Source organism: Nothoprocta perdicaria, unplaced genomic scaffold (assembly GCF_003342845.1).
Source record: "Nothoprocta perdicaria isolate Ctin4 unplaced genomic scaffold, notPer1 scaffold_193, whole genome shotgun sequence".
Classification (NCBI taxonomy): Eukaryota; Metazoa; Chordata; class Aves; order Tinamiformes; family Tinamidae; genus Nothoprocta; species Nothoprocta perdicaria.
In genome coordinates, this window is record NW_020455127.1 from 1,211,604 (window position 1) to 1,237,264 (window position 25,661).

The 25,661-nt window shown below is 38.2% G+C and overlaps 1 protein-coding gene across 1 annotated transcript in view; it reads left to right on the forward strand.

The window, feature by feature from the left end:
• CFAP44 (cilia and flagella associated protein 44) overlaps positions 1-25,661 on the forward strand; it is a 38,490-nt gene that overhangs the window by 4,039 nt on the left and 8,790 nt on the right. Inside the window, exons 4-26 of the mRNA XM_026037228.1 lie at positions 358-529; positions 1,298-1,460; positions 2,253-2,355; positions 2,651-2,867; positions 4,337-4,451; positions 4,957-5,121; positions 6,412-6,567; positions 7,256-7,303; positions 8,057-8,156; positions 9,406-9,500; positions 10,451-10,660; positions 11,651-11,761; positions 13,113-13,265; positions 14,810-15,031; positions 15,498-15,643; positions 16,647-16,917; positions 18,959-19,014; positions 19,458-19,620; positions 19,937-20,067; positions 21,025-21,233; positions 21,534-21,705; positions 22,686-22,863; positions 24,918-25,430. Coding sequence (XP_025893013.1) covers positions 358-529; positions 1,298-1,460; positions 2,253-2,355; positions 2,651-2,867; positions 4,337-4,451; positions 4,957-5,121; positions 6,412-6,567; positions 7,256-7,303; positions 8,057-8,156; positions 9,406-9,500; positions 10,451-10,660; positions 11,651-11,761; positions 13,113-13,265; positions 14,810-15,031; positions 15,498-15,643; positions 16,647-16,917; positions 18,959-19,014; positions 19,458-19,620; positions 19,937-20,067; positions 21,025-21,233; positions 21,534-21,705; positions 22,686-22,863; positions 24,918-25,430 — 3,869 coding nt within the window. The remainder of the gene's footprint in view (positions 1-357; positions 530-1,297; positions 1,461-2,252; positions 2,356-2,650; positions 2,868-4,336; positions 4,452-4,956; positions 5,122-6,411; positions 6,568-7,255; positions 7,304-8,056; positions 8,157-9,405; positions 9,501-10,450; positions 10,661-11,650; positions 11,762-13,112; positions 13,266-14,809; positions 15,032-15,497; positions 15,644-16,646; positions 16,918-18,958; positions 19,015-19,457; positions 19,621-19,936; positions 20,068-21,024; positions 21,234-21,533; positions 21,706-22,685; positions 22,864-24,917; positions 25,431-25,661) is intronic.

Below are 25,661 nucleotides of genomic sequence, written 5' to 3' on the forward strand. Positions count from 1 at the left end.
AAGACCTAAGCACCAAAAAAGCTGAACTGAAATTACTTTCAGTATCTTAAGGTCTTCAGCTTTAAAATCACTGTCTTTAAAGCACACTCAAAAGTTTTTACTTTAATTTCTTCAATGTTGAACATTCACAGTAAGGTTTTTAGAAACCTAAGGGAGAGCCTGTTACAGAATGTTCCAGGATAAACTGTTAAAAAGACATATTATGCTTGTTTTCTGCTATTGAGTACCTTCTAGTGTGTTAAGAGAGCAAGGAATCTAAGTATGCTTCATTTTTGGAGTTAGGTGCAAACAGCTACAAGAAATATAAGATTTACAACTGTTGTAACTGTCCTTTATGTTCCCATTTTGGAGATGCAGAAGATGATGTRGAAGAGCAGCCCGATACTGAAGTATGCTCAGAGCCAGAAAAAAAGCCTGAGAAGGTAGAAAAGAAAATCTCAGAAACATTCTACTATCAGTACGAAGATTTATGCTCACGGCCATTTGTCACTGAAGACTCTGGGATACCAGTTAACCTTCTTACTCTTGAGTATCCTTTTGGTTGAGGCTGTGCAAATTTAGAGCTAGGGATTTCCTAGGGCATGTTCTTAAAACTGCACTTGCCTGATTTTGAGTACCCTATGTGGCACTAAAGGGATACCCAGGACCATGATCGTCCAGTGTCTCACCCAGAGGTAAATTTATTGTAGACATCATCTTGATCTCATTAGAATTTTTCATTGGACATAAATATGCTTGCTCATAAATATTCCCACAGAATCACATCATGACCAAGTTAGCGGGATCAGGCAGAGGACTAGGGTAAGACTACCCCCTTCCTGTGTAACTGTGGGCAGAAGAGATGTGTACCTTATTTTTTTTTCATAGAACTATAGGAAGGAGTGGGGAAAAAATAGATAGATTCTTAGCTTTTGTACTCAGAAGACAAACTTATACAACAACAAAAAAAGGATGACTTGATAAGTATTGTCACCTAAGGTAGGAGATATGACCTTGAGAAGTGCTTGTAGTTTCCTCTGCAGACATAGTCAAGTTCGCATTGAAGACTGAATTTTGCTTGTCTATATCTGTATTTAAATATTAAATCTGTATTTAAATATTAAAGAACCCCTTAGTTATAAGCATTTGATGCACTTTGCCTATCTATTGAATGAAACAATTCATTGCCATCAGGATGAAAGTTACCAGATTCAAGGTTCCCATTTCAGTTTTGGTTGAAATTTGCATTGTTTCTTTCCATCTAGTAAAGTTTTCTAGAAACCCAGTATCAAATATTTTCCTTACTAAGTTTTCTCAGGCATTCTTTTGGATATGACTGCATGAGAACTGCAAACCTACTGATGATGGATAGCCAAACACTGCTGTATGTTGCAGGCAACTACGTGGTGCTCCTGGACCTGAAAACTAAATCTCAGAGTTACCTCCGGAGCAGCAGTGGCGGTGGAATTGGGGTTATCACAGTATGGATTATGTTTTTTTTTTTTTTTAATTTGTTTGTTTTAGGATATCAGTTCCTTTGTACAAATGAAATAGTCACTTGTTTGCTTGATGGGAGATTTCTACAGATGCATTGGCACTCTCTTGTACAACACTTCATCTCTCCTAGTCATAACTGACATCAGTTTAGTGTTTTGTCTGTAGTTAAAATTTAGAAGTACCTAGGTGTATGAAAACAAAAGTATTTGGTGCAATTCTAGTCATCTCCTACCGAGATCCTTGGTTCTGAAATGCTTTCTCTGCTTTTGTAGCCCCTTATCCAGTGAACAGCCCTACCAGCTCTCAGTAATATTTCACATGAYACTGCTCTGCTGCACTGTCTTTTGTGGAAAATCAAATTACATCCTTATGTTTTCACAGCAATGGCATTTGAGGGGGCAGCTCTTTTTGTGTTACATTATGAGATAGTAGATGGCTGTTGACTCAAATGCTGTTCAGGAAGGGATCAGATAGTCAGTTGAGTCAGGCAGAGGTAGTAAAATAGTGCATGAGGAAGCAAATGACTATATGGTTCCACAGTTTGTCATGGTTCTGCAGTATATGTGCAATATAACTTTCTTTTTTTATGTGGTAATGTTTTAACTCCAGTAGTGAGCAATAGATTGGCAGTTGCTGAGAATAAACATATAGAATAATGCAATGTGTCAACCGTAATATCAACTGACTCATGCACAAGTAAATACAATAACTCAATAATTAACTGAATACAACAAAGATGTTGTTAAAGCATACAAAAGGATTTTTGCTTTTTCAAGGCACACCCTACTAAGCAGTACTTTGCAGTAGGAGAAAAAGGAAGGAAGCCAAACCTCATCATCTATGAGTATCCTTCACTGAGGCCCTACAGAATACTGCGAGGTGATGTAAAAAGTACTATTTATTTTACAACAACAAATGGATTCAAATGTACGTTTAGAAGAACATACAGCCTTTCAATACTCAACGGCGGAGTAGAAGGCAAATTAAAAGTTTTTAAGTTCTTCACTGGTTTTATTTAGTGGAACAGCTTTTATTTAGTGGAAATAATAGACTGTGAGTTATTAGCTGGTGGGAAAAATACAATGAAATCTGAGCTCCCCTTAAACAGTTTTCCATATTGTTTCTTCTTCTTTTCTGTGGGCACATATGGATTGGGACTTTCGCCTCCCTTCAGGTGGAACAGAGGAAGCCTATGTTTCAGCTGATTTCAACCATTCTGGCACTTTACTGGCCAGTGTTGGTAGCAGTCCTGACTACATGTTGACAATCTGGGACTGGAAACAGGAAAAGATTGTGTTGAGATCAAAAGCTTTTTCCCAGGATGTCTACAAGGTCACATTTTCTCCTGATAATGAAGAGCAGCTAACCACGTCTGGGACAGGACACATCAAGTAGGTTTACTCATGATGATTAATGTGCATGAGCTGTAAAGTCATGATGTCTAGAAGCTGAGTAACATCAAATGTATCACTAGCAAATATGGACCAATAAGGATGCTATTTTACCTGGCCATAACAATTAAAAAGATGAGAAAGTTTTTAAATTTCTTCAGCTAGTCAGCCAATTCTTTTAACACCTTTGCTATCCAAAAGTCATGATGCTTGGTGTCCAATGCCTGTACCACTGGCTCCCTTCTTTAATTCCAAAAAGCACTGTGCAGAATTAATTAAAAACACGTATATGTACATCTCTTCTAGTTGCAAGAATAGCATACATGCCCCCTCTGCCTCTGGGGCTTTCCACCTTCGATCTTTTGAGCTCAGTTGCTGCTTGGGCAGCTGCTCCCGCTAATTGCTGAGACATGGCTTAGGACACCTCTCCTATCATCAGAAACCTGCTAGAAGCCCTTACAGAAATATGCTTCCATATGCTCCTGTCTCTTCCTTCCGTGGAGTCTTCTGTAGTGAAAAATGAATCATAGCTCTAAGCTCCTGGGAACAGGGATAGGCTTTCTGTCCAGTGTTGAATCTAAAGAATTCTGGGTTTTAAACTGATTATAGAACAAAATCTCCAGATCTTATAGTATGGTTTCAAGGTGCATCTGAAATAAATGGTTTATCTAGACCCAGACCAAATGTGACCTGGAAAATATTAATTATGGAAATCACACAAACCAAGCTTTTTTACAGCCTTTCTTTTGAGCTACAATACAAGAAATAAAAACTGATAGAGCTTTTTTTATAGCGTGAGCTATATATACGTGAACCTTAAATGAAATGTAGTCTCAAATTCTTATTTCCAACACCTATCTTAATGTGATATGCTTCCTGCCCACAGAAGAACCTTAATTGCAGCAGATGTTATTATTTTTGAAAATATGGTAATATACTGCTATAAATTTCATGGCAAATTAGAAATAGCTGAGCWGATCTAGGCTAAAACATTTCTCTCTCTCAGATTTTGTAGTCTTGTCCAAGTCCCTGGAGGTGTTTGGATGAAATTCAGTGGAAGACACAATCACTTGTATTTATCCAAGCTGAATATCAGACACAGGAGACAGCAAGAATAAAATGGCCTTCCTCATGTATAGGGGATGTAGCAGGAAGAGTAGATCTATGCTTTGGTTTGTTGTTTTGTCTTTTTAAACTTATTTTAAATAGTAGTTTAGCCTTCATTCTGCCCCTGCCAAATCCTTCTTCTATATTTCTTTCCATAGGATTAGGATAGAGAAAAACTGTGYATTAGCAAAGCTTTATCTGATTTTAGATAGATAAACCCAAATTCTCCTGTGGGGRGAAAAAAAAACCCCAAAAAACCATTAACAGCTTTCACTTCAGAGGTATCCCTGGTCAGATTATTTCAAAGCCAGAGTGTTTTTAGGAAATCTTGTATCTGAAAGAGACCTATTTTCTATACTCAGGTTCTGGAAGATGGCTCTCACCTTCACTGGTCTCAAATTACAAGGAGCCTTGGGCAGATTTGGAAAAACGGCAGTGACTGATGTAATAGGGTATGTGGAGCTGCCTGACGGCAAGGTAAGTCAGAGAAAGTTCCCTCTCAAGCTTTGCGGTGGAGTCTATTGAGTTAGTTGAAGAGTTACTGTTTGCTTTAAAATGAGGGGAGTTAAACCTTCATTGCACTGCCGTGATAAGCTAATCTTGACATTAATTTGCCCCAAAATGCCTTGTTTTGTAGTGATTGAAAAGTACAGTTAATACTGTAATTCCCAGGGGAAAGATCTCTGTTATCTATACCTGAGGCTCTTGGAATGGTGAAAACATTAAGAGTAAAGAAATCCAAGAATATTATCCTTCATCCTTCAACTTTTCAGTGCAGTGGTATGTGGTAAATGATAAGCTACCTTTCTAAAAAGTTAAATTTCCTTACCATTTACTCCTTCCTTCTCTTGCAAAGATTTGAATATTGCTACGAATTGGATGTTTTCACAGGAAAAARCCCCAAGTATTTACTAAATTCTTGCCAGTAGCTCTGCATGGTTAAGGGCTGGTGCTTACGTGCCGCTTTTTGTTGGCATTGAAGGTTATCTCGGGGGCCGAGTGGGGCAACTTGCTGCTTTGGGAAGGAGGCCTCATCAAAGTGGAGCTCTGCCGAGCTGGCCGCAAGCCTTGTCACAGCGGCCCCGTGAGCCAGCTCATTCTGGATGAAGGAGAGCTCGTGACCGTTGGAAAAGATGGCTTCATTCGCGTGAGTTTTTCTTCAGTGCTCTGCATTTAGGTGTGCACGTTTGTGGTCAGCCGGTAAATGCTACCTGTTTTCCTTATTAGAGCTTATTTTGTAGGCACATTTGCAATGGAGTTGCTTTCTGAGAGTGAATTTTTAGAACAAACTTAATAGGAGCATTTCTCCACAGTGTAGGTGCTCGAATCGAGTAGTGTTTACATAATTTTGTTTGATCATATTCACAGAATGTTTAAGGTTGGAAGGGACCTCTAGATTATATTAATCACCATTACATTAGTATTACCTGACATTAATATTACATTAATCACCATTAACTCTAATAAAAGAAACCGAATTTCAGTGATTCTCTAGAAGTTTTATTCTTGCCTGCATTCTGATAAATCTCTTCACAGGTGTAGTTCCGTTATTCTTTATAATTTTCAGATTTATTAATACATTTATTCTTATGTCAAAGGGCAAACATGGCAAAATTTGAAAATAATTTTCAGATTATCTGTATGCTGTAATGATTTATGCTAAAATTGCATAGATATTAATATCTTGGAGATATACATACTGAAATACAGTAACAATTACAAGAAATAGCACTGGGAAAAAGTGAAAGTGATTTCCTTCATCAGACATGGGCATAGTTTCACCCACTAATTATTAAGGATTTTGCAATCTTTTTCACCTGCTCTTTAAAGGAAAACAAATTGTATCTTCTACAGACATGGAAAAGACCCAGATAACCAACAGGAAGCTGAATCTTACTGTTATAGACAACAGAGGTTTTGAAGCACCTGTTTGTTTGTTTGTTTTTTGAGTTTTGGGTGTTTTTATAACTTGATATAATCCCGTTAGGAAATTTTACCCAAAGCAAAGAGTGCCAACTGATACCTTGCCCTCATCTCACGCAGCAGAATACGAATGTGAAATATTTCCTATTTCTTTCATGATACTTCAGTATGTGCAATGTACAGTGTAGCCAGACCCATATTTCTGAGACTGCCATGTAGAACTTTCCCAGTACTGAGGCTGGATTTGCATTGTTTTTTCAAAACCGGATTGAGATATTTTGTAATATATTTTGTTTTACAGTTCAGTGTATCAGCTGACTGTTAGTGTTCCAGGTTATATTCAAACAAGTGAAACAGATGTGGCAGCTTTCATGCTCTGCCTACAAGATCTACCTTTCTCAATTTATTATCATTTTGGATTTCCATATTAATTGTATGTGAAAACCTGTTTTGGACGTATTGGTCCCTGGTCTAATGAACCCTTTGCTTCACTTTTGCTTGCAACTCCATGAAGGTGTGGGACATTGAGACAGTAGATGCTGCTGATACTGTGGATGAAACAGGTTTACTGGAGATGGAGCCTATGAATGAACTTCTGGTTGGCAAGAACGTCAATCTGAGTTTCATGGTGAAAGTTCATGATCATGGACAGCCCGTTTGGTACGCTCAGGTGAGAGGCACTCCAGTGTATGCAGCTCTGTGGGCAAACACAGAGCAGGGAAGGTTGTGTTAAGTAACAGCAGAAATCTGTTTCCAGTGTGTGTGTGTGTGTGTGTGTGTGTGTGTGTGTGTGTGTGTATCTGGCACTGGTAATAACTATATATATAGTTATTGGTATATATAGTATATAATTATATATAGTTACTGGTATATAACTATATATAGTTACTGGTATAACTATATATATAACTGGTAACTGGTAATATATATATATACTGGTAACAGATATCTGTGTTTGTGATATATATGTGTGTGTGTGTGTGTATATATATTTATGTGTGTATATATATTTATGCATATATATATTTTTTTTTCTGTAGAATCTGGTCATTATCTGGATCTATTTTTAGAATACAGTCACAGAATTGCAGAATTCAGCATGAGATAACCTGGGATCAACATGGGATACCACAGCTTTCAGAGCCAGATCTACGTATAAGTTGGAGAATGTTAAAACGTATTACCTAACTTCCTTTATCCTGGAATAATGAGTAGGGCTGATAGGACCCCTATGACCACATTCAGCAATTTCACAAGGATAATCCCGAAGGAATTTTTAAGGAATCACAGAAGGGAGTTTTATTTTCAAACTCAGTTTGGAAACACCCAGGTGACATATTTTGTTTTCTCTTCTTTAGGATGCCAATGGAGCACTATGGAAGCTGGATTTGACTTTTTCAAATATTGCAAGTTAATTTTCTTTTTCTTTCTCCTGATTTCTTCAATTTCCTTGCAATAACTTCATTTAAATATACTGGATACATCTGCAGTGCAGTTTGTTTTTTACAGAGTTGCATGGTTAAAATTATTGCATGGTTGCATGGTTAAAATTATCAAAAATATTTATTTATTTTATCCCTCAARTTTTGGCCATAAAATTCAAAATAATTTAAAGGAGTTTTAACAATCCGTTTTTGCTCTCTAGATATTAATTGGAAATGCACCCTTTGAAATAACATTCTGTGGTAACAGATGAATTATGGTCCAGGAATTTCATGGTAGAGAGAGGTGTGAAGCATGTCATAGAAACTAATAGTACAAATATGTAGCAAAAATCTGCAATTCCTTGAATGATGGTAAGATTTTCCTTGCAGTGTAAGCCCTAAGCCTGAGAGCATCTTTGTTAGCTTTTGAGACAAAAGCAACAACTCTTTCTTTAAAATGTTAACTCCAAACTTAATTTAGTTAAAGCATAGTCCTGTGTTTTTTTCATAGAAAATGATGGATTTAAAAATAAGTTAAATATTCCTACACTAACTCATGTTCTTTTATGGATATATACATGGGGATTAAAAAAAAAAAGATATAGCAGATAAGGCACCTAATATACTTCAAATTTTGTTCATGAAGCCAACTCTGTCTAGATTTTTCAGGATAAGACTTTATAAGGGCTGTTCCAGGCTATAGCAGAATTTTTCTTYCTATGTTTTACACTGCAGACACATGATCCAGAGTGCCTGGACACCTTTCACTCTGGYGAGATTGGGGCCTTGAGTGTCTCTCCTGTCACATACCTTATGGCCACCACTGCTCTTGACCGTAAGTAGGCTATTCTTTCCCTCTCTCAGCCTTTTAATTATGGTTTTTGAAAAGTAACTTGTCACTTGGGATGTCTGTTTGGGGACTGCTCTGTTTTGAACTGAAGTTACATATTTGTTCTTGTAAAGTTGCTTTCCAGACAATTGTTATTCCTTGAGTCCATTCTTTAATAGTTAAGACAAATTGTTAATGTTGTGAAGCAATGTGTTAGGATTGCTTCAGAGTTAAGCCTGAGGTTTCTACTGAGAGAAATTTTATGGGAGGCTTTGTAAATTCTGTTTGTTCTGAAGGAATGTCTGGTAAGATGAGAACTTTGGTTTCAATAATARCATTTGTATTCAGAGCTCTGGATTGATGAGTGTTGTGTTTTGTTTTGTTAGAAATGCCATACATTTTTAACATTGTATAAGTAATAATGAATATTAATATTTGTCACTTTCTTAGCAAATGCAATATTTATACTGCTCTCAAAAGCTAACATGAAATTACAGACATTTATTTAACATATATAAATCCTGCTATTTAAGCCTCTCACATTTAGCTTTATTGTGGTTTGAAAGAGCCGCAGGCCTGAACATTAACAACATCATTTGTGCTGCTGAGAAAATGCTAAAAGGTCTTTAAGAAAATTACTTGTCAGCAGTGTCTTGTCATTTGTCTGTGTTGTACAATGAACATGCCCTCCTAGCCTGAAGATAAACTCCTTCCAGTCGAGCAAATGACATTTAGGATATGTGCCAGCTGGAGTGGAATTTTATGCAGACCAATATGTGCATCTACTAATCTGTTAATCTCACCTCTGGTGAGGATGGATTTTCTTTGGACACTCCCCCATTTTCATCCATTTAAATATTTTTCTCTCTAGGCAATTCCAAGTAGCAGCATATCTTCATCTCCTGTTATCAGTACAGATTTCCCTTGTAATATGCCACTGTTCAGCGATTACTTGATAATTTCACATAGTGGTCAGTATGGGATTTCTTTTGACAACCTTCAGCCCTTAGTAGTCTCTGGGAGTGTTTAAGTTAGAGAGGGAGGAAAACTTAGGTTTTGTTTGTGGGCACTGTGCTAGCTTTGGTGCTGTGTAATCATCAGTCATGTCTTTCCAGATAGATGTTTGCTATTTAAAGAGAGAACATAATACATCTCTGTCTAGCTTTTCATTAAAAGAAATGGCAATTTCTCCATGAATCTTAGACAATAAATGACACAGCAAGAAACAGGTTCCTATTGTCTCCTTTCCACCCAGGGTCAGTGCGCATCTATGATTTCATCAGCAAAAGTCAACTGAGTGAAATGAAGTTTAAACAAGGAGGAACAGCACTGACCTGGGCACCACGTGTAGTAAGTTTTGCCAGTGTGTTAATAGGAATTCATGAAGGATCCAATCGAAAATCAAGAAAAGTCACTATTCAGGACATACTGGAATTTACTGTAATATGCATATTTACAGTTTTGTTTAMTATTGTGTGTGTGTGTATATATATATATAGTAAAAAGGTATGTGTATGGTTTGACTTTACCATGGATTGTCAGATTTTCTATTTTGTGTCTTGCTGAAATTAAAAATCAGACCTCAGTGGAKAGTCACAGGAAATCTTATTTTATAAACTAACCAGCTCCTATTTAAAGCAAGCAGAGTTATTGTCAATTAACATGAGTTAMTTAACACATTTTAAAATGACAGCCCAGACGTTCTATAAACATTTGGAGATAAATCATAAGAACTTGTGGCCAGAACTGATCATTTATGGAGTGTTGAGTCTATCTCTTTCAGACATATTTGCCAATTTTAATTAAAATTTTGCCTAGTTATGCTCTTGAGGAAACATAGCAACAAGCCTAGTGGGTTCATTATACAAAAAAAAAAAAAAAAAAGGAGAAGAGTGCTTTTCTTGAATTTTCAAGCTGAAGGGTAACAGTGGCACAGTGCTCATGTAATTCTGGCCATGCAGACTTGCAGTGATGCTATAGGTGACAAGGTATATGCCTTCATGAGGAAAGCTGATTGTCACAATAAATGTCAGCCACTCCATAGCCTCCTATTTCCAGCTCAAGTTCTATAAGAAGCTGATGATCTGTATTGGAATGAATCACCTCTGCACCATAAGTTGAAGCCACAACCTTACTAACGTTCACAGTCCCTATGGTGTGGTAGGTCTAATGCTCCTCCTTCCCTCAGAGAGGGATATAAAATAGGTTACAGGTGAACACCAGAGCCCATCCATATGGAACTTCAGTCTAAGCCCTCTGACRTGCACTATGGTTTTTTTTCTTCCTTCTTCTACTCAAAGGTAAATCCTAAAGGCGGCCTGATTGCTGTGGGCTTTGGAGATGGTGTTGTACGTATCMTTGAAGTTTATGATCCCAAAGGATTGGCCATTGTGGCAGGACGGGCTAATATAGGGAAGGCAGAGATGAATCTGAAACAAGCTTTCAAACCTCACACTACTGCAGTTACAGCCTTGGCATATGAAYGGAATGGAGATGTGCTTGCCACAGGGGTATGTGTCACTTCCTTCAGTTATTTTTATCAAGACACARTTGTAGAGATTTACATATATAAATATATATAAAAATATAAATATATTTAATAAAATTAATATATATTTTTTCACTATCAACACATCATACTTCCAGGATTTCTTTTGATTAATTGTTATAGTTCTCTGTAGTGTAGGATCTGTTTGTGCTCACCTTTGTTTTCTGAAGGAAAGCAACTATGCAAATCATACAATTCATTTTGTGAACTATTGGAGTGCTTAGTGTGAGCTCTGTAATCCCCTTTGAAGATRGATTTGTTTCATTTTGGAATTAGTTTGGCAGTAGCTTGGAATTAGCAGAAGTGAGTTCATTAGTACCCCACGTTGGCAGCACTCCAGCTGCTGCCACGCACCGCTTTGCATTGCAACAGCAGTGACCAGTCCGTTTGCCAGGGTGCCTGCAAGTCTTTGAGATGTTTTCCAGTCACTGTGGTCTTCAGCGCTGTCTCTCTCTTTAAAACACATCCTTCAGCTGTGATCAATCATTTGCAGTTCCACATTCCTTGAGTTGAATCATCCTACCACAGTACTTGAGGTAGCCAAACTTAATGTTGTGCATGGGTTCTGGGTTTTCTTGTTGTCTGGGGAAGATTGGGCAGGGCTGTCTTGTTGTAGCAACCACCTCTGCAATAAGCAGGTATATGAGCCACAGTAAATGATCCAGGGGAGTCCCTCGTGGACCTCTGCTCTCTGGGGCAATGCACAGAACATACATGGATGTAACTCCCAAGGGAGGCCCATCAGGGCAATTAAGGCAATGAAGGCTCTGGAGGAGGACAAGTAGGGTTTTTCCTCAGCATCCTAAAGCCCAATTCTCAACCTCCAAGGTGTCTGGAGGATTCCCCTCKCTAGCCACCAGCAGTCTGAAGTATGTGCCTTTCATGCAGCACCCACAGTTTGTCAGATTGTTTGGTTAAGCTTTGATTCAGTTGTCCTTGTTTTTCTTCTCAGAGTAAAGACAAAACAGTTTTCTTTTTTGCTGTTGAAGACAAATATGAGCCAATTGGATTCATCTGTGTTCCTGGGCCTGTGCAGGCATTACAGTGGTCTCCACCTTCTCATGTGAGTAGTGAATGATTGCTTGTTTCCCCCTCCAGGGTATTAGAATATCATTTCGAAAAGAACTTCTGATCAAAGTAGAAGATCCATCACACAATGTTGTCTATAGGCATTGTAGGTCCTCTGCTACTGTGTTCTTCAGGCTTTTTCAGCATGACAGGTAGATTTTAGTTAGTCACTCCAGTTTAGTCACTCTGGACCTTTTTTGGACTTTGGATAGTTGAGACCAGAATCATATATAAGCTGCAAACTTCTGGTCACAATCTTGAGTTCCGTCTTTGAAGAAACAAGCAATTGAAACAAGCTTGTGCTGTTTAAAAAAAAAAAAAAAAAAAAAAAAAGCTTGTTCATAAGTTATGAACACCACCTTCACTACCTTTTCCAGAAAAAAATAAATCTTGGTCTCACAGCTGCATTTTTGGGTCATTTTCTTGAAGGCAAGTTATTCTTATTTAGTAGAAAAGCACCCCTTATGTCCAAGATATGACAGAGCAATTCTGTCTACCAGTGTCAGGGCACCAGTGCTAGATGTTTGCACTTACTAAACATACTTGAAGTATCTGAGTGTTTTATACTACTTTTTTTTTCCCTGTTTAAAATAAGCACCTTGATGATTAAAGATTACATATGAAATTAATTAAGTTTTAAGGCTGAGGTTTTAAAGACACAAGCATAATGTTATTCCTAGTTAAGGTTCCCACAGTATGCCACCTTCACACTTTGTTAATCAGGGGTCAGATAAAAGAACCTTATCTCTGTTCTTTAGATAACTTTTGAAAATTGAAGGTAAATACAGGCTTGCCTTTTAAAATCTCAGAACACTCATTATTTCCCTTACCTCAATCGTTTTCCTTTGCATTTTAAGGGACTTGGCAGGTATAGCAATTAAACAACCAAAAACCTAAGGTAAAATAACCTTTGTCTATATTCCCATCCCAGTCTTGAAGACCTAAGGAATTTACATAGTTTACAAACATCTGAACTTTCATGCACTTGTCAAAGCAAAACCACAGCCCCTAACGTCTGAGTCAGGTCCATCCTGTAAAGCAATCAAACTCCCAAAATATTATCATGCTGTTTCCCAGCTAAACAGTGTCAGAACGACAGCTGTTATCTGAATATGGCAAGGATGTCCTCACTTCATTAACTTGCCTAGGATACACAGTATAACAGAATCTCCCGGTTTCTGGTGTGCATTTAATGTGTCCATTTAAATAAGAATACAATTAGAGTTAATGCCTCCTAGCTGGAGCTTGRATTTGTGCATGTGCATCTTCTGACTGACTCTTTATCCGTTCTCTCAACTCTGTTTATGCATCTGTCCCATGCTTGTGCTTTATGTGCTTTTCTACAGGAGAAGAGTACTCTGCTCATCCTCTGTGAGAATGGCTTTGCTCTCCAGGTTCCTGCCCCTCACCCTGAGGAAGAGAGCACCATGTCCACCTATGAAATCAAAAACCTGCCCACGCAGTGCTTCCATTTTTACAGCATTAAATCACGAATCAAGGTAAAGAATTGTCCCGTGGAAGAATTTCATGTGTCAGAGGGGGTCTAGTCTCTGTACTGCAGCATGGTATTTTTGGTAAGGTTCTCAGAGAGAAAAGCYGAGTATGGTCCACTTGTGACTGGGTTTCAACAATTTAAATTTGGTTCMTTTGAGGCAAACATGAAAAATCATTCTTTTTCAGCAGTTAAATAGTCCTTATTTTTGCATAATAAATAACCTTAAACCTTAAATARTAACCCTAAAATGACATTTTTTTTAATGTGAAGGAATAATCTTCAATATTGAAACTTAAGCATTTCTGAATTAGAACTGATTTTTCAGAAGAAATACAGGTTATAGTGTTACATATACATGGTGCCCAGCTCAGGAACAGAGCATCTGTGAGCAGGTTTACATTCACCATGTTCAATCCACCAGATCACAGCCTCTCTTGTGATTTCACCCATTTTTCTACCTGTACTCTGAGTARCACCTTACTGAATGTCAGGCGAGGCCTCATTTCTCATTATAACTAGTAAGGAGACAGTTTTCAGGAGAAAGAGTTGTTGGTGATTTCCTCACAGGAGGAACCACAAGAATGATCACGAGACAGCTAAACACGATGTGTAAGGAAAGACTGAGAGAATATGACAGTTATCTTGACCTTTTTTTTTTTTTTTTTCTTTTTAATCAAAATAGAAGAATACGTTGCAAAACACTGCAGGTCTTTAAATACAGAAAAGTTTTCTGAAAAGAGAAAGAATATCATTTTCTTTTTCCTCTAAAAATAGATCAATAATTAATAAGCTGCAAAATGAATGTTAGATAAGGTATAAGGAAGTTTTCTAACAGTAAGTGGTGGTAAAGCACTGAAATAGGTTACTTAATCTACACTGTCTCTGTCATCCAATATTTAAGTTGTAGGTGATCCTGCCTGAGGACAAAGAATGATCCCTTAGAAAAACACAGAAAAAGATCTAAAGCATTTCTCTATCTAATATGTTCCTAGGAAAAGCCTATTTTAGAGAATATTTGATAGTTCTTTATGGTGCTAAGGTAGACTTGAATGCAAAGAAGGTTTTAAAGGTTGTATAAATTTGCCAATGTCAGTAGTTCTTCCACTTAGTGTTCAGAAGGGAAGTCATTTATTGCTTCTCTGCTCTGTTTTGCATCATTGATACACTAGAACTTGAGAATCTGAGTTCGGGTTTCCAGCTTAAAGTCTTTCTGTTCAACCAGCAGAGGACAAAGTTTGGGATCTCTGCAGAGGTAACATGGTAGTAGTGGTTAATATTGGGAATAATTTGTCTGAAGAAATGCTGAAATCTGCTTCTCATGCAGAATGATTTCTGTTTCAAAGGACTATGAGCGAAAATACTTGGGAGGGGGGAATCACAAGGCATTTCCATTAGAGACTCAAGTAAGGTCTGTGATGTCTGCTGAATTGAAGGAAGAGAGATTTCATTAGATAGTCTCTGTATTTAAATCTAGAATCTTATGTTTCATTTATGAGACAGCAATATGTGGAAAACACTGATTGCGTGTTTCACTGCTTGYGTGAATAGCTGGAAGAGGAGATTGCACGTAGAGAGGAAAAAAGGAAGGAGAAAGAGAAAGCAAAGCTTGAATGGATAAAGCAGCARCAGGAGATGGGCAAGGAGATAGAAGAAGAGCCTGAAGAGGAACCCGAAGAAGAGGAGCCTTTGCCACCTCTCTACATACCGGAGGAGCCCAGTCCCATCCTCTGTGGGTTTTATTCAACCCCAGGGAAATTTTGGCTGTCCTTGGTAAATCAGTTATTCTTTCATGTTTATGGGATTGCTTGCTGTGGCAAACTTCCCTTCCCATCTAGATACTTTAGCAAACGGGTATTTGAAACCTGCCATTTCTAGGGCATAGGTTTCCCTTCTCATTTGCTAGTTTCAGTGGTCTGTCTGAAGTAAAGCAGTAGTGTCACATATGTCATTTTTCTCAGTAAGGCCTAAATGGGCAAAAAGACTAATCTATTCTTTGACTAACAGAAAACAATATCTTAGCTTAGGGGTAGGATGGCCTGTTATGCCAATGTTTGATTTTTATCCGTGGCTAGACAGAATCTCTACGTATCTGGAAGTAGCTTTTTTTTGTCCCCTATAGTAGATCAAGTTTTTTAAAATGACCTTTAAGAAAGGAAAAATTATTTATAAAATTGCATTTACCTGATCAGTTACTTCAGTGTTTTCAACATTTCTTTGTGGTTCTTTTCTTTTTCAGGGAGGATATGACTCTGGGTTCCTCTATCACTGTATGTTCTCCTCAAATGAGCACCAAGATGATATTGAAAACAGGCAAGATGAACCCTTTGAAGTGATTCCTATGGAGGACACTGATGACAATCCCATCCAGCAGATTTCTTTCTGGTAATAAAAAATAGTAGTGCACCTGATGACTGTGATAAATCCTGGGACAGAGTATGATACACTGATTTCTTTGTATCTCTTTCTCTTTCTTTTTTTTTTTTTTAATTTTTTTTTTTTAACTCCAGTATGCAGGAGATCTCTCTAGTTTCCTGAGAGTGAATTTTRCTTAGTTTGCAACTGTCCTTCTCTGGAGGTCTTCAAAACCCGCCTGGATGCCRCCCTGTGCCCCGTGCTCTGGGTGTCCCTGCTTGAGCAGGAAGGTTGGACTAGACGATCTCTAGAGGTCCCTTCCAACCTTGAACATTCTGTAATTCTGTCCATTAAGAATTCTATAGCTAGCAAAATAAGTCAATAAAAATTACTAATTAGGCACTAATTAGGCCACAAAAATCTTAGGTGGTTGTTCTTGAGGAAAACCATTAGAAGCCTTGCTGCCCTTTTTATTTGATTGCAAATTATGATCCCTGGAATCATAATTTCTTTTCATTGTTCAGCAAAGAGAAGACAGACTTAGCCCCTCAGGAGAACACTCACCCCTCTTGCAGAGAGAATATAGGTCTGTCGGTACATACTGCAAACTAGGAGAACTCTTTGCAGACTCCCAGTATTATATTCAGGTCAGGACAGTGTGATCTGCCTTTAAAGAAGTAGGCTGAGATCAGAAGATCGATCTGCAAATGCATTGATTCTACTAGATGAAGAGCTGGAGGGGAAAATTGTTTTTCCATCCTGGAGCTTGGTCTCTGTTGCTCTGCATGAATCGAGGCTGACACCAGTTCCATGGTGCTCAGCAGATGCTGGAGTTTTCCTGAGCAGCCAGGTAGCTTGCCAGAAGGTTGCAGTAGCATTATGCTGACTTTACATAGTCCAGCTACTTTGGTCCCTCTCTACACACTTCAAAAGGTTTTTGGTTACTCAACTAGATTTGCTCTACTTTAGAAGCATCRTATTTTGAGCTGTGTCACAGGTCCCCTTTTCCTGTTTCTGGTTAATTATTTTACAGTACCAGCAGACTGTTGATGTTCTGTGGGATGCAGAACGGGGCACTACGTGTTTATCCTCTCCAAGACAAAGACTTCTCAGCAAATGCCCTCAAGGAATACTGGTCCTTCAATGTACATGACAATGACTATGGCCAGATACGGGGGATCTGCTCTAGTTACGATGATAGGTTTCTGATTACCTGTGGTGCAGATGGAAACATTTTTGCCTTCAACATCTTGTCTCCAGAGGATGTTCACAAAGAGCTAAAAGCTAAAATCCCCTCTCCGAGGGTAAGTCACTAAGTAAAGAAATCCACAAACTCTTTGGTAAAATGTTTTGATTGTATGCAGACCTGCAGCTCCAATTCCAGAACAACTAACACTCTCTCTCTCTCTCTCTCTAAATAAATAAAAAATATATTCCTAGCTATTTTCTTTCACTTAATAAGGCCTATGAAATTGCTGCAGATGGGCAAAACCAAGTTCAACTCTTTTGGATTGCAGATTTTCAATAGGAAAAGATGAGATTCCAAAACAATTTGAAAAAAGAATGGATGCGAAACATTTCCTATTGTATAGGTCCTATATCTGAATTGCAAGTTCTGTATGTTTTATAATTCCCTCCAAATATGCAAAATATGTTTTTTTCATGTATAATATTCTACTATCCATACCCATTCAAAGGAACAATCTTGCATTTTCCTAGGATGAAAGTACCACAAARATTTTGCTTATTCAGTCTCTGTCCTGGTTTAGTTCCAGTGAAGTACAATTCTGATTTGGATGGAGGATCTAGAAACAGTGTTTTAGTGGAGAATATCAAGTGTGTAGTTTCTCAATGCTTTTAGTACAATAAATGTACAACTGACAAACAAGATTTTTAAAATTTACAAAATAGCCCAGCATGATGCTAGGAAGATCCTATTGCTCTTCCAGTCTTGTACAGCATCAGGAGTAATGATTCGACACGTGTCTGTGATCACTGTGCAGCTCAAACCTTTAGAAGGTTTGAAGAGATGGTACTGGAGCTTGGTAACAGTCCTTCTGATAAGGCACAAGAAGAGCAAGACTTTAGCTTATCCACTCTGTGTTCTGAATTTACTGAATCGTCCCAAAATTATACACACTTTAAAAATTCATTGGATCACTGAATTAAGTACATCAAACTCAAAGGAGGCAGTGAGAGCAATTGAATAAGGGGGTGCTATAATGCACAAGGGGTTTTGGAGACGATCAGCAATCAGTGTGGTTTAAAACTCTTGARGTGTGAGGATCATCAAATTCAACTTTTAAATATTTTCAATGTTAGCTGGAAGATACTTTTGGAAAGATACTTAGCAAGGGAGGAAGAAGAGGAAATGTTGTGATTTTAGTCGTTTAGTTAGAACTGCTTGTGATTAGTTGGAATTTTTACCAATGTCACAAGAATATGTAACGCTGAGAATAAACTCAAAAATTATTTCTTGAACACACACACACAACTATGTACATGTGTATATACATATATATAAATATAGTTTTATCATTTTGCATTTGTAAGTAGCTCTATAGTAAGATTTTTGTAGTGTGATTTCTATTGTTCAGGCTAGCAACCTTAATGACCATCTTAATAGAGTTTTGCCTTATCAAAGTAAATCTTCATTAAGTATCTATTCTGGTTGGAAGTCATGTGGAAGATTTGTAAAATTCCATCATCGTGAAGCTTAATGAGATTCTTAGAGAATCAAATACACATCTTCTGAAACTAATTGAGTTATATTACAGATCAATTTAGTAGCACTGTATTCACTGTAGGGTGATAGCCCTCCCCCCCCCCCCCCCCCCCCCTTTTTTTTTGGAGCATGATTTCCTAAGGAAATGAGCCTTGTGCAATTGCAGTGTCCATCCATCTGTCATTCTTCACAGCTAATAATAGGGAATCCATTTGGGATTCAGCAGTAGCGAACCAAATGAATTACACATGTAGCTTGGAATTAGCCCAGGATGTGTTGTCTCTTGTCAAACTGGCAGTRATGGAAGGATTTGGGGGTGTAGATTTTAGGGGGCTGAATGAAGTTGGCGCATGCAAGTACGTTGGGATAAATTTATGTGGATATGATACAGGCTTTGTTCTTTCTGCCCATAAGAACCAGCCTTCATTAGTTCTTTTATATGTAGAACAAACTGATTTTTTTTCCTTGACACATTAAGACTTGTTTTTAAGACCTTTAGAGCAACATGGATCACAAAGGCTTCTTTTAGTTTTCCAAGCATTGTCTGACTTGTAAGAGACAATGGGAGATCTCTCTTAATGTTTGTAAGAGTCTTAGATAAGACTATGTTGTTATTCCAGAGTGGTCTTGAGAAGGAGAAGGCTGCTGAAGATATTGAGGATCCCAACGCCTACAGGTAAGAAGTGCTTCCATAACAGAAAATGGAATTTTGAAGTTCTGGTGGATCTGTCTTCCGATCGCATATCTCTTCTTGCCCTCTGAGAAGAGTGGGAAGTGGGTTACCCTGGATTTGGTTTGTTCCCTCATTATACACATGGTCTTTTCCCTCCATTTCATCTCCTTATTCTGTGGAAGCAAGTATAATATTCTGAGATTTATTTAACTTCAGATTAAGGAGACAACATATGACCAAGGTCAGATCCCCAGGCTGTGAAAATAGGTAGTGGGATTATTGGCCTCTCCCTGCAAGGCTTAGAGGGTAGGGCTTCATTCTGCAYGCCCTTCATAGAAATTAAGTTCCCTGTGATTTTAAGGTATCAAGGCTTAAAGGTTGCACAAACTATGATCTTTCTTTTCTTCCCCTGAGATATGATCATGTCCTTTTTCATGAACTTTCAGCATTGAGAAAGCCAGGCAGAGAAAGGAGTATGAGCAGATAATGAAGGAAGCTGAAGACAAGAAAAACAAGAAAAGGGAAGAGATAAGTGCACTGAGACATGAGTTTCTTTCTTTGCTTCGAAAGAATCAGGAGTTGCCAAAGCATATGCAGCTGCACAGAGAGGTACATAYGGTTTTCATAAAGTTCTTTTACCTTTAGAGGCTTCTTTTTTCAAAATGTTGCCACCCAGTGCATTAGAGCCAAACATGTCCAACCCTGTGGATCAATTAGTCCTGCAAATACATAGTTTGCCAGGAATTCTAAATCACAGCTCGTGATTTATGCCTTTTAAGAGGCACATGGGAAAAGCTTGGTTCTCCATAAAGATAGAGCCTCTGAAGTAGAAAATTGTGTTGTGTGTGGAACTCTGGGCAAAAACATATTGTACCAAAAGCTTGTAGCCAAGGTACTGTAATGTGGGGCTTATGTCTTTCTGCAGCAATATGAGATGGACCATAGGATCTTTGAGGAGCTGGATAGGCAAAAAGCACAGAGAATCCAGTTAGTGCAAAAGGAGATGGCTTGGGAGCAGGAGAAACAGTTAATTGGACTGCAGAAGTTACAAAAGCGGTAAGTACCACTTCTACCTCTGCTTCTGACCTTGCATGAAGCTTATCATCTACTAAGTTCTGTCTGCCAGAAGGAAACAGAAAGAAAAAGTATTTTAAAAAAAAATTATTGTATAAGAATTTGAAAAGAAAATATTGTATAATGAATGCTTCTCCTTTTCTGTTACAATTCTGTTCTTATATGGCTTAGGACATATACAAGAGTATGTGTGGATATCTGGGTGTGTTTACTCCTTTTGAATTCTCACTCATAATTCTGATATACAGATCAAGAAAGTAACGTAATTCTGATCCAGTTCTATATGATTTTTTTGAGAAAAATTGCCCGTGTTTTGTCAGTAAGATCAATGAGATCCAAAAACTTTTATTAAAATCTTGAAGAATAATCTATGAAATAAATTCTTGCTCTTCAGGCATAGGGCATGCCATTGGATATGTTAATGTCATTAAAAACATGATGCAAATGCATTTTTTTCTTAAATATAAGCATTACCACAAATATATAAAGCATTAAGCATTTAATAAGCATTATCAGCATTTATAAAAATAAACCCACAATAAAACTATAAACACTAACAGAAATGACTTGGTGAAATATAGCATGATACATTGGGTGTTTCACTGATGATGAGATTTGAATGAACCTCTTCTAATCACTCCTTAGCTGAGGATGAAAGATAGTCCCTGAAGAACCAGGTACAAGTATCAGTATAGAGAGAACAGTTCATGTATTTATTCTTGGGCATCTCCATTCCTGTTCATCCATCTCCATTGGATGAAAAATAATAGACAGTGTCAGATGTCTTTTTGCTATTAGTTACTGACTTGTGATCTTATCTGTAATGATTGTGTGTGTGATTAGTATATTGCATTACTCATGTTTTTTTGGTCACAGAGGGAAAAATGGTAATTGCTTCTGCTGAAATCAGACAGTTCTGACAAATTTGTTTATTTTCAGGTTTCGGGACTCCCTGGAATTTGACACTGTCATTGTTCACGCTATTCAAAGCGATCATAAAATTTCTACTTATCGACTTCTAGCACTCTCTGAGAAATGCTACCAAGACAAGCAGCGTGAGACATGGAAGAAGACAGTGCTTAAGCAAGAATGGAAAGAGACAGAGCAAAAGGACATTATGAGCGAGTCAAGGCATTTGCAAAGGACTAGTGGTAATCATTTAAAGCTTCTCAGTAATATCATTTCTGTCCTTCATTCCAGTTTGTTATCCAAAATAAATTATAGTATGTTACATAGTGACATATATACATACATAACCAGTGTAGTCTGCCAACTGTGTGGGTAACAGGTGAAGTCAAAACAGCATGTATACACTCAGAATGGTCACTGATGTGGAGGATCCTCATCTATACCAGCTGTCTAGGAGCTGTCCTAGGGGTTTGCAGTAGCTGGCACTGCACTGTGCTGCCCAACACTTACATGTTCATGGGGTTATATTTTTGGTSCAGGTGCTAGAGATGTGGAGGGGGGATCGGAGGCGGAAAAGCGGAAAAAGTCAGTGGCACAAACGGTGACTACACGTCTTATAGAAAGCCAGCGCGAGCGAATCAAAAAAATTGTTGAGAAATCAGACAAGATCAAAGCTAAAATCATGAAGAGAAAGGAGGAATGGGAAGAACTGTGAGTTTCAAATCAGAATTTCTGCCTTGTTAGTTCTGCTTCTTGTCTAAAGTCAAATATTTCTACTTAGCTGTCATACAGGGCTATCATATCACTACCTAGTGTCTTATTCTTCTAATGTTTATAATGTAAAATATACGTGCTTTTATGTTCTTATAAGTCTCAAGTGAAGATTAAAATCTTTCAATTAGCTACCATGGTTATCTTCTAAAATATTAAACAATCTGAGATGATCACTGGTTCAGCTAGGTAGCTGTATCTTCAGCTACGGAGAAAGAGAGGGGTTAAATTGATGATGACTTACGGACCCAATGGACCATTAGAGTTAACCCTCAGTTAACCTCATCAACAGCAAACAGAGCAGATGCTGCAACAGCTGGAATAAATTAGTTGCACTAACATCATTACCATTACTTGAGAGTGGGCTTGTGACATGCTTTTGTGCTCCCTGCTGGCTCCCATCTTGGGAGACAAGCAAGGGGGATGAAAAATCTTTGAATTTTTGTGGAAGTTACAGGAACTCATCACTAGGAAATGAATGGAAATTGAACAAATGTGGTGTCAGAGAACAAGCTCTTTTGAAACTATTAAAAGTTGAATAATAAAGAAAATATTGTCACATATTTTGTGCTACTGCTTGGCAGGCTGCTTAAACATGGGTCCCTAGGAATAGGAGCAGCAYGTGCTATAAATCCATCCCTATAAATCCATCCAAGTGCCAGGGTTTAACCTGCCCCATGGCAGGTCTATGGTGAAAGAGTTCTTGGGTAGATAAATAATCCACTTGAGATTTTCCTTCATATATGCAAGGCTGTGCTTCTCAAAGTATCCATGGGTCTGTGAAAGAGGAATGTGGTTTTCTCTTGATCCCTAGCTCATCTCCCAAGCCTTGCTGCACAAATCGGAAGGCATCAAATGACCCTGTTCCTTCATCTGTATGTTCACTACTTTAAAGCTCTGTTTTATTTTGTACCTACCAGATACAAGAACAAACCTAGTGATGACTATGAGAATCCCAAAGATGCCCAGGACATCAAAGAAGCACAGGAAAATATGGGAGATTATAAACTGAAGACAGCTGCTGACTACAAAGTCCCTGAACACAAGCGAATGAACACTGAGAGGAAGATGGTACAACTTGCATCCCTGGAAGTGCTGGTAGGTAAACTGATTCATTAGTATGAATATGTTCCTGTTTTTTGAGGAGGGAGAGTAACAGGTTAGTCCTGATGCCCTTTTTTGAAAGGAGTTCAAGTTGGATGTGGGAAGCCTTAAAGAATAGACTGTGTCAAGTCAGCTTTAGTTACAAATCAACTTTCTTCTCACGAACTGTTAGTTCTTTGTGAAACTCCAGCTCGAATCAAGCCAGGGTAACTCTCAGCTGGCCCCTCTTGAGAAGGAAAATTTACCCTTTCCAGCACTTCAGCAGGATCRTCTGTCTTTCAATTGTTCTGAACAAGTCCCATCATCTAGTCAGTGATATGCTTTYCCTAAAACACTGAGGTAAATAATCCCTATCATGAAAATCTGTATAAAAACAGCTCTCAGATAACTTGACTTTAATCACTAAGGCTTAACAAGCTCAATTTTTGTGCAGCATCCTTGTTGGTTTCCTTGTGACTTCTAGTCTATTTTCCTTCCTCTCAYAGAAACTTATACATTTTTTTTTCCTTATTTTGTATAGCTAGAGTGCAAAAGAGTGAGGACAAATTATTTAACTAAAAGACCAATGAAGAAATATGGCCATTGGCCTTGTCCATCAGCACTGTCTAGCTGATTTTTGCTATGGAGGCATTTCTTGCCTTGCGTATTACTGAGGCAATGCCTCAGTGTTGAGGCAACAATCTTCAGTGAATTGCTGTATCAGTTTAATGCTCAGGCTTCAGTACTTCACTGAGTGCTGATGTTACACGGCACCCAGTGGTGAACATGCAGTATGAGGCATGTAGGATATGCCAATGCAGGAGCAGAAGCCAATGCAAACAAAGAGAATAGCTCATCTTGTAAATCCCAGGTTTATACAGAAGCAGAATTCCTGTTACTCCCGATGGCTGGTGTGTAGTGTTGTTTTCTTTTATCAGGATGAGAAAAGTCTTTGCCAAATGCATTAATATGTTAGGTCACATTCTCTTGTTAATTCATGTGAAGAGAGGAAATGAATACGGTGCCACTTTGTTACTGAGCTCTGTCTACAGGTCAGTTAAGATGCAAGCAAGATGTCACTAATACATTTGGATGCACTCAGCTGTTTAATTCATGCCTCTTACATTTCAGATGAGTGGATGCTTATCTTCAAGTTGGAGAAAAATATTTAGATGATCCAAAAGTTTCCCAGTTGACTTTGGGATCCCAAAGTGTTCGAAGGCTTCAAGAGAATTAGTTTTGGACATGTAGTGTTGTTGGGGTTTTTTTTGTTTGTTTGTTTATTTTTTAAATCTGATAGCGAAATCTTGCAGAATGCAACTTTGCAACTTCCTTGCATTTAATATTGCTTTCAACTGTACTTTGAAAATTCAAACACTTGTTTTACTTCACATTGCCCCCAGTAGTTGTGTTTTCAGCTTCACATATAAAAGACACTCTTGTCTTCCAGAGCCTACATTTATAGAGAACTGCTCATATCTTTGAGGCTTTGTTTCAAAGACTTCATCAGAGAAGATGAATTGTTGTACAGATGTGCATTTGACAGTGTTTATCRTAAAGATTGCTTTAAGGACACTGTAGATAACTATTTTATTASTGTCTGCCTGACTGGAGGGCCACATATAAAAGCCAGAGCTACTCTTTGTATTTAATCAGAGCCAGACCAAATGGCTGATGTTTTGGAACGCCACTGTTAATTTTCGGTCTGTGCCTGCTTTCTGCACTGCTTCAGTATCTCGTGTCAGTAAATTTGTACTCAAAGAAGAACTGAGGCATGGTGGGAGCCCCACTTTCCCTTTTTACACCTTACACTGTTAAGGAGAAGGAGGTAGCCCCGAAGAATCTAAAACCACAGATTGAGGGACAGCTGTCTAAGAAGTGCTAGTATGCAGAGAAGTTACAGAAAAGAAGGCTAATAGGAAAAGAAGGAAATTCAGTATGACAAGCCACTTATCCATTACTTGTCTTGAGGAAGATCACATATTGTATGTGTCCCTGGGGAATCTTTTTATTTATTTATGTATTTATTTATGTATGTATGTATTTATTTATTTATTTCCTTTTTACAGATCCATGAGAAGAAAGCAAATATGAACAAGCAGATCATGTCTCTGCGGGATCTTAAGGTTTCTATTATTGATGAAATCAAGTGYTTAGTGCAAGAACTGGAATCCGTGCAGGCAGCCTTGGATTTATCTGAAAAGCGCCCTATTCCCCCAATTCCTCAGTTACACCCAGAGGAAGTTCCGGAAAAAAAATTCCAGTTTGACAGTGACATCCTCATGAAGTTCAAACATGAGCAGGAGGCCAAGAGAAAGCTCCACGAACAGCTGGAAGGGTCGCCATCCCTTGGTGTTTTCAGGGAAAAGTTTCTCCATGGTCCTTCCATCAGAGAGCCTGAGCCTATGGCGCGGGGCGCGAGCATGAGGTCAATAAAACCAGCCCCATCTGCCATCACAGAGCAGCCAAAACAGCCCAGGGTTTTTGAGATTGAGAAGGCAGAGCCTACAGAAATGGAACTGGAAGTTTTAAAGAGGGAGAAGATAAGAAACTTGTACTTACAGGAGTCCTTGATTAAAAGGGTAGGAAACAATGTTTTTTTTCTGATTGAACAACCCCACTCTACCAGTGGAATATTAGAAATCATTTGGAAAGTTGATGAAGGGGAAAAAAAAATAAGGATCACCATACCTTCATAGACACATGATATTCTCAGCTCTCAGATAACTTGACTTAGTCCTTCTGCTCCTTTCTGTGGTTTGGCCTGTTTAGCTCCACTCCTAACACTTCCCCTGACTCTGACTTGCCTTTCC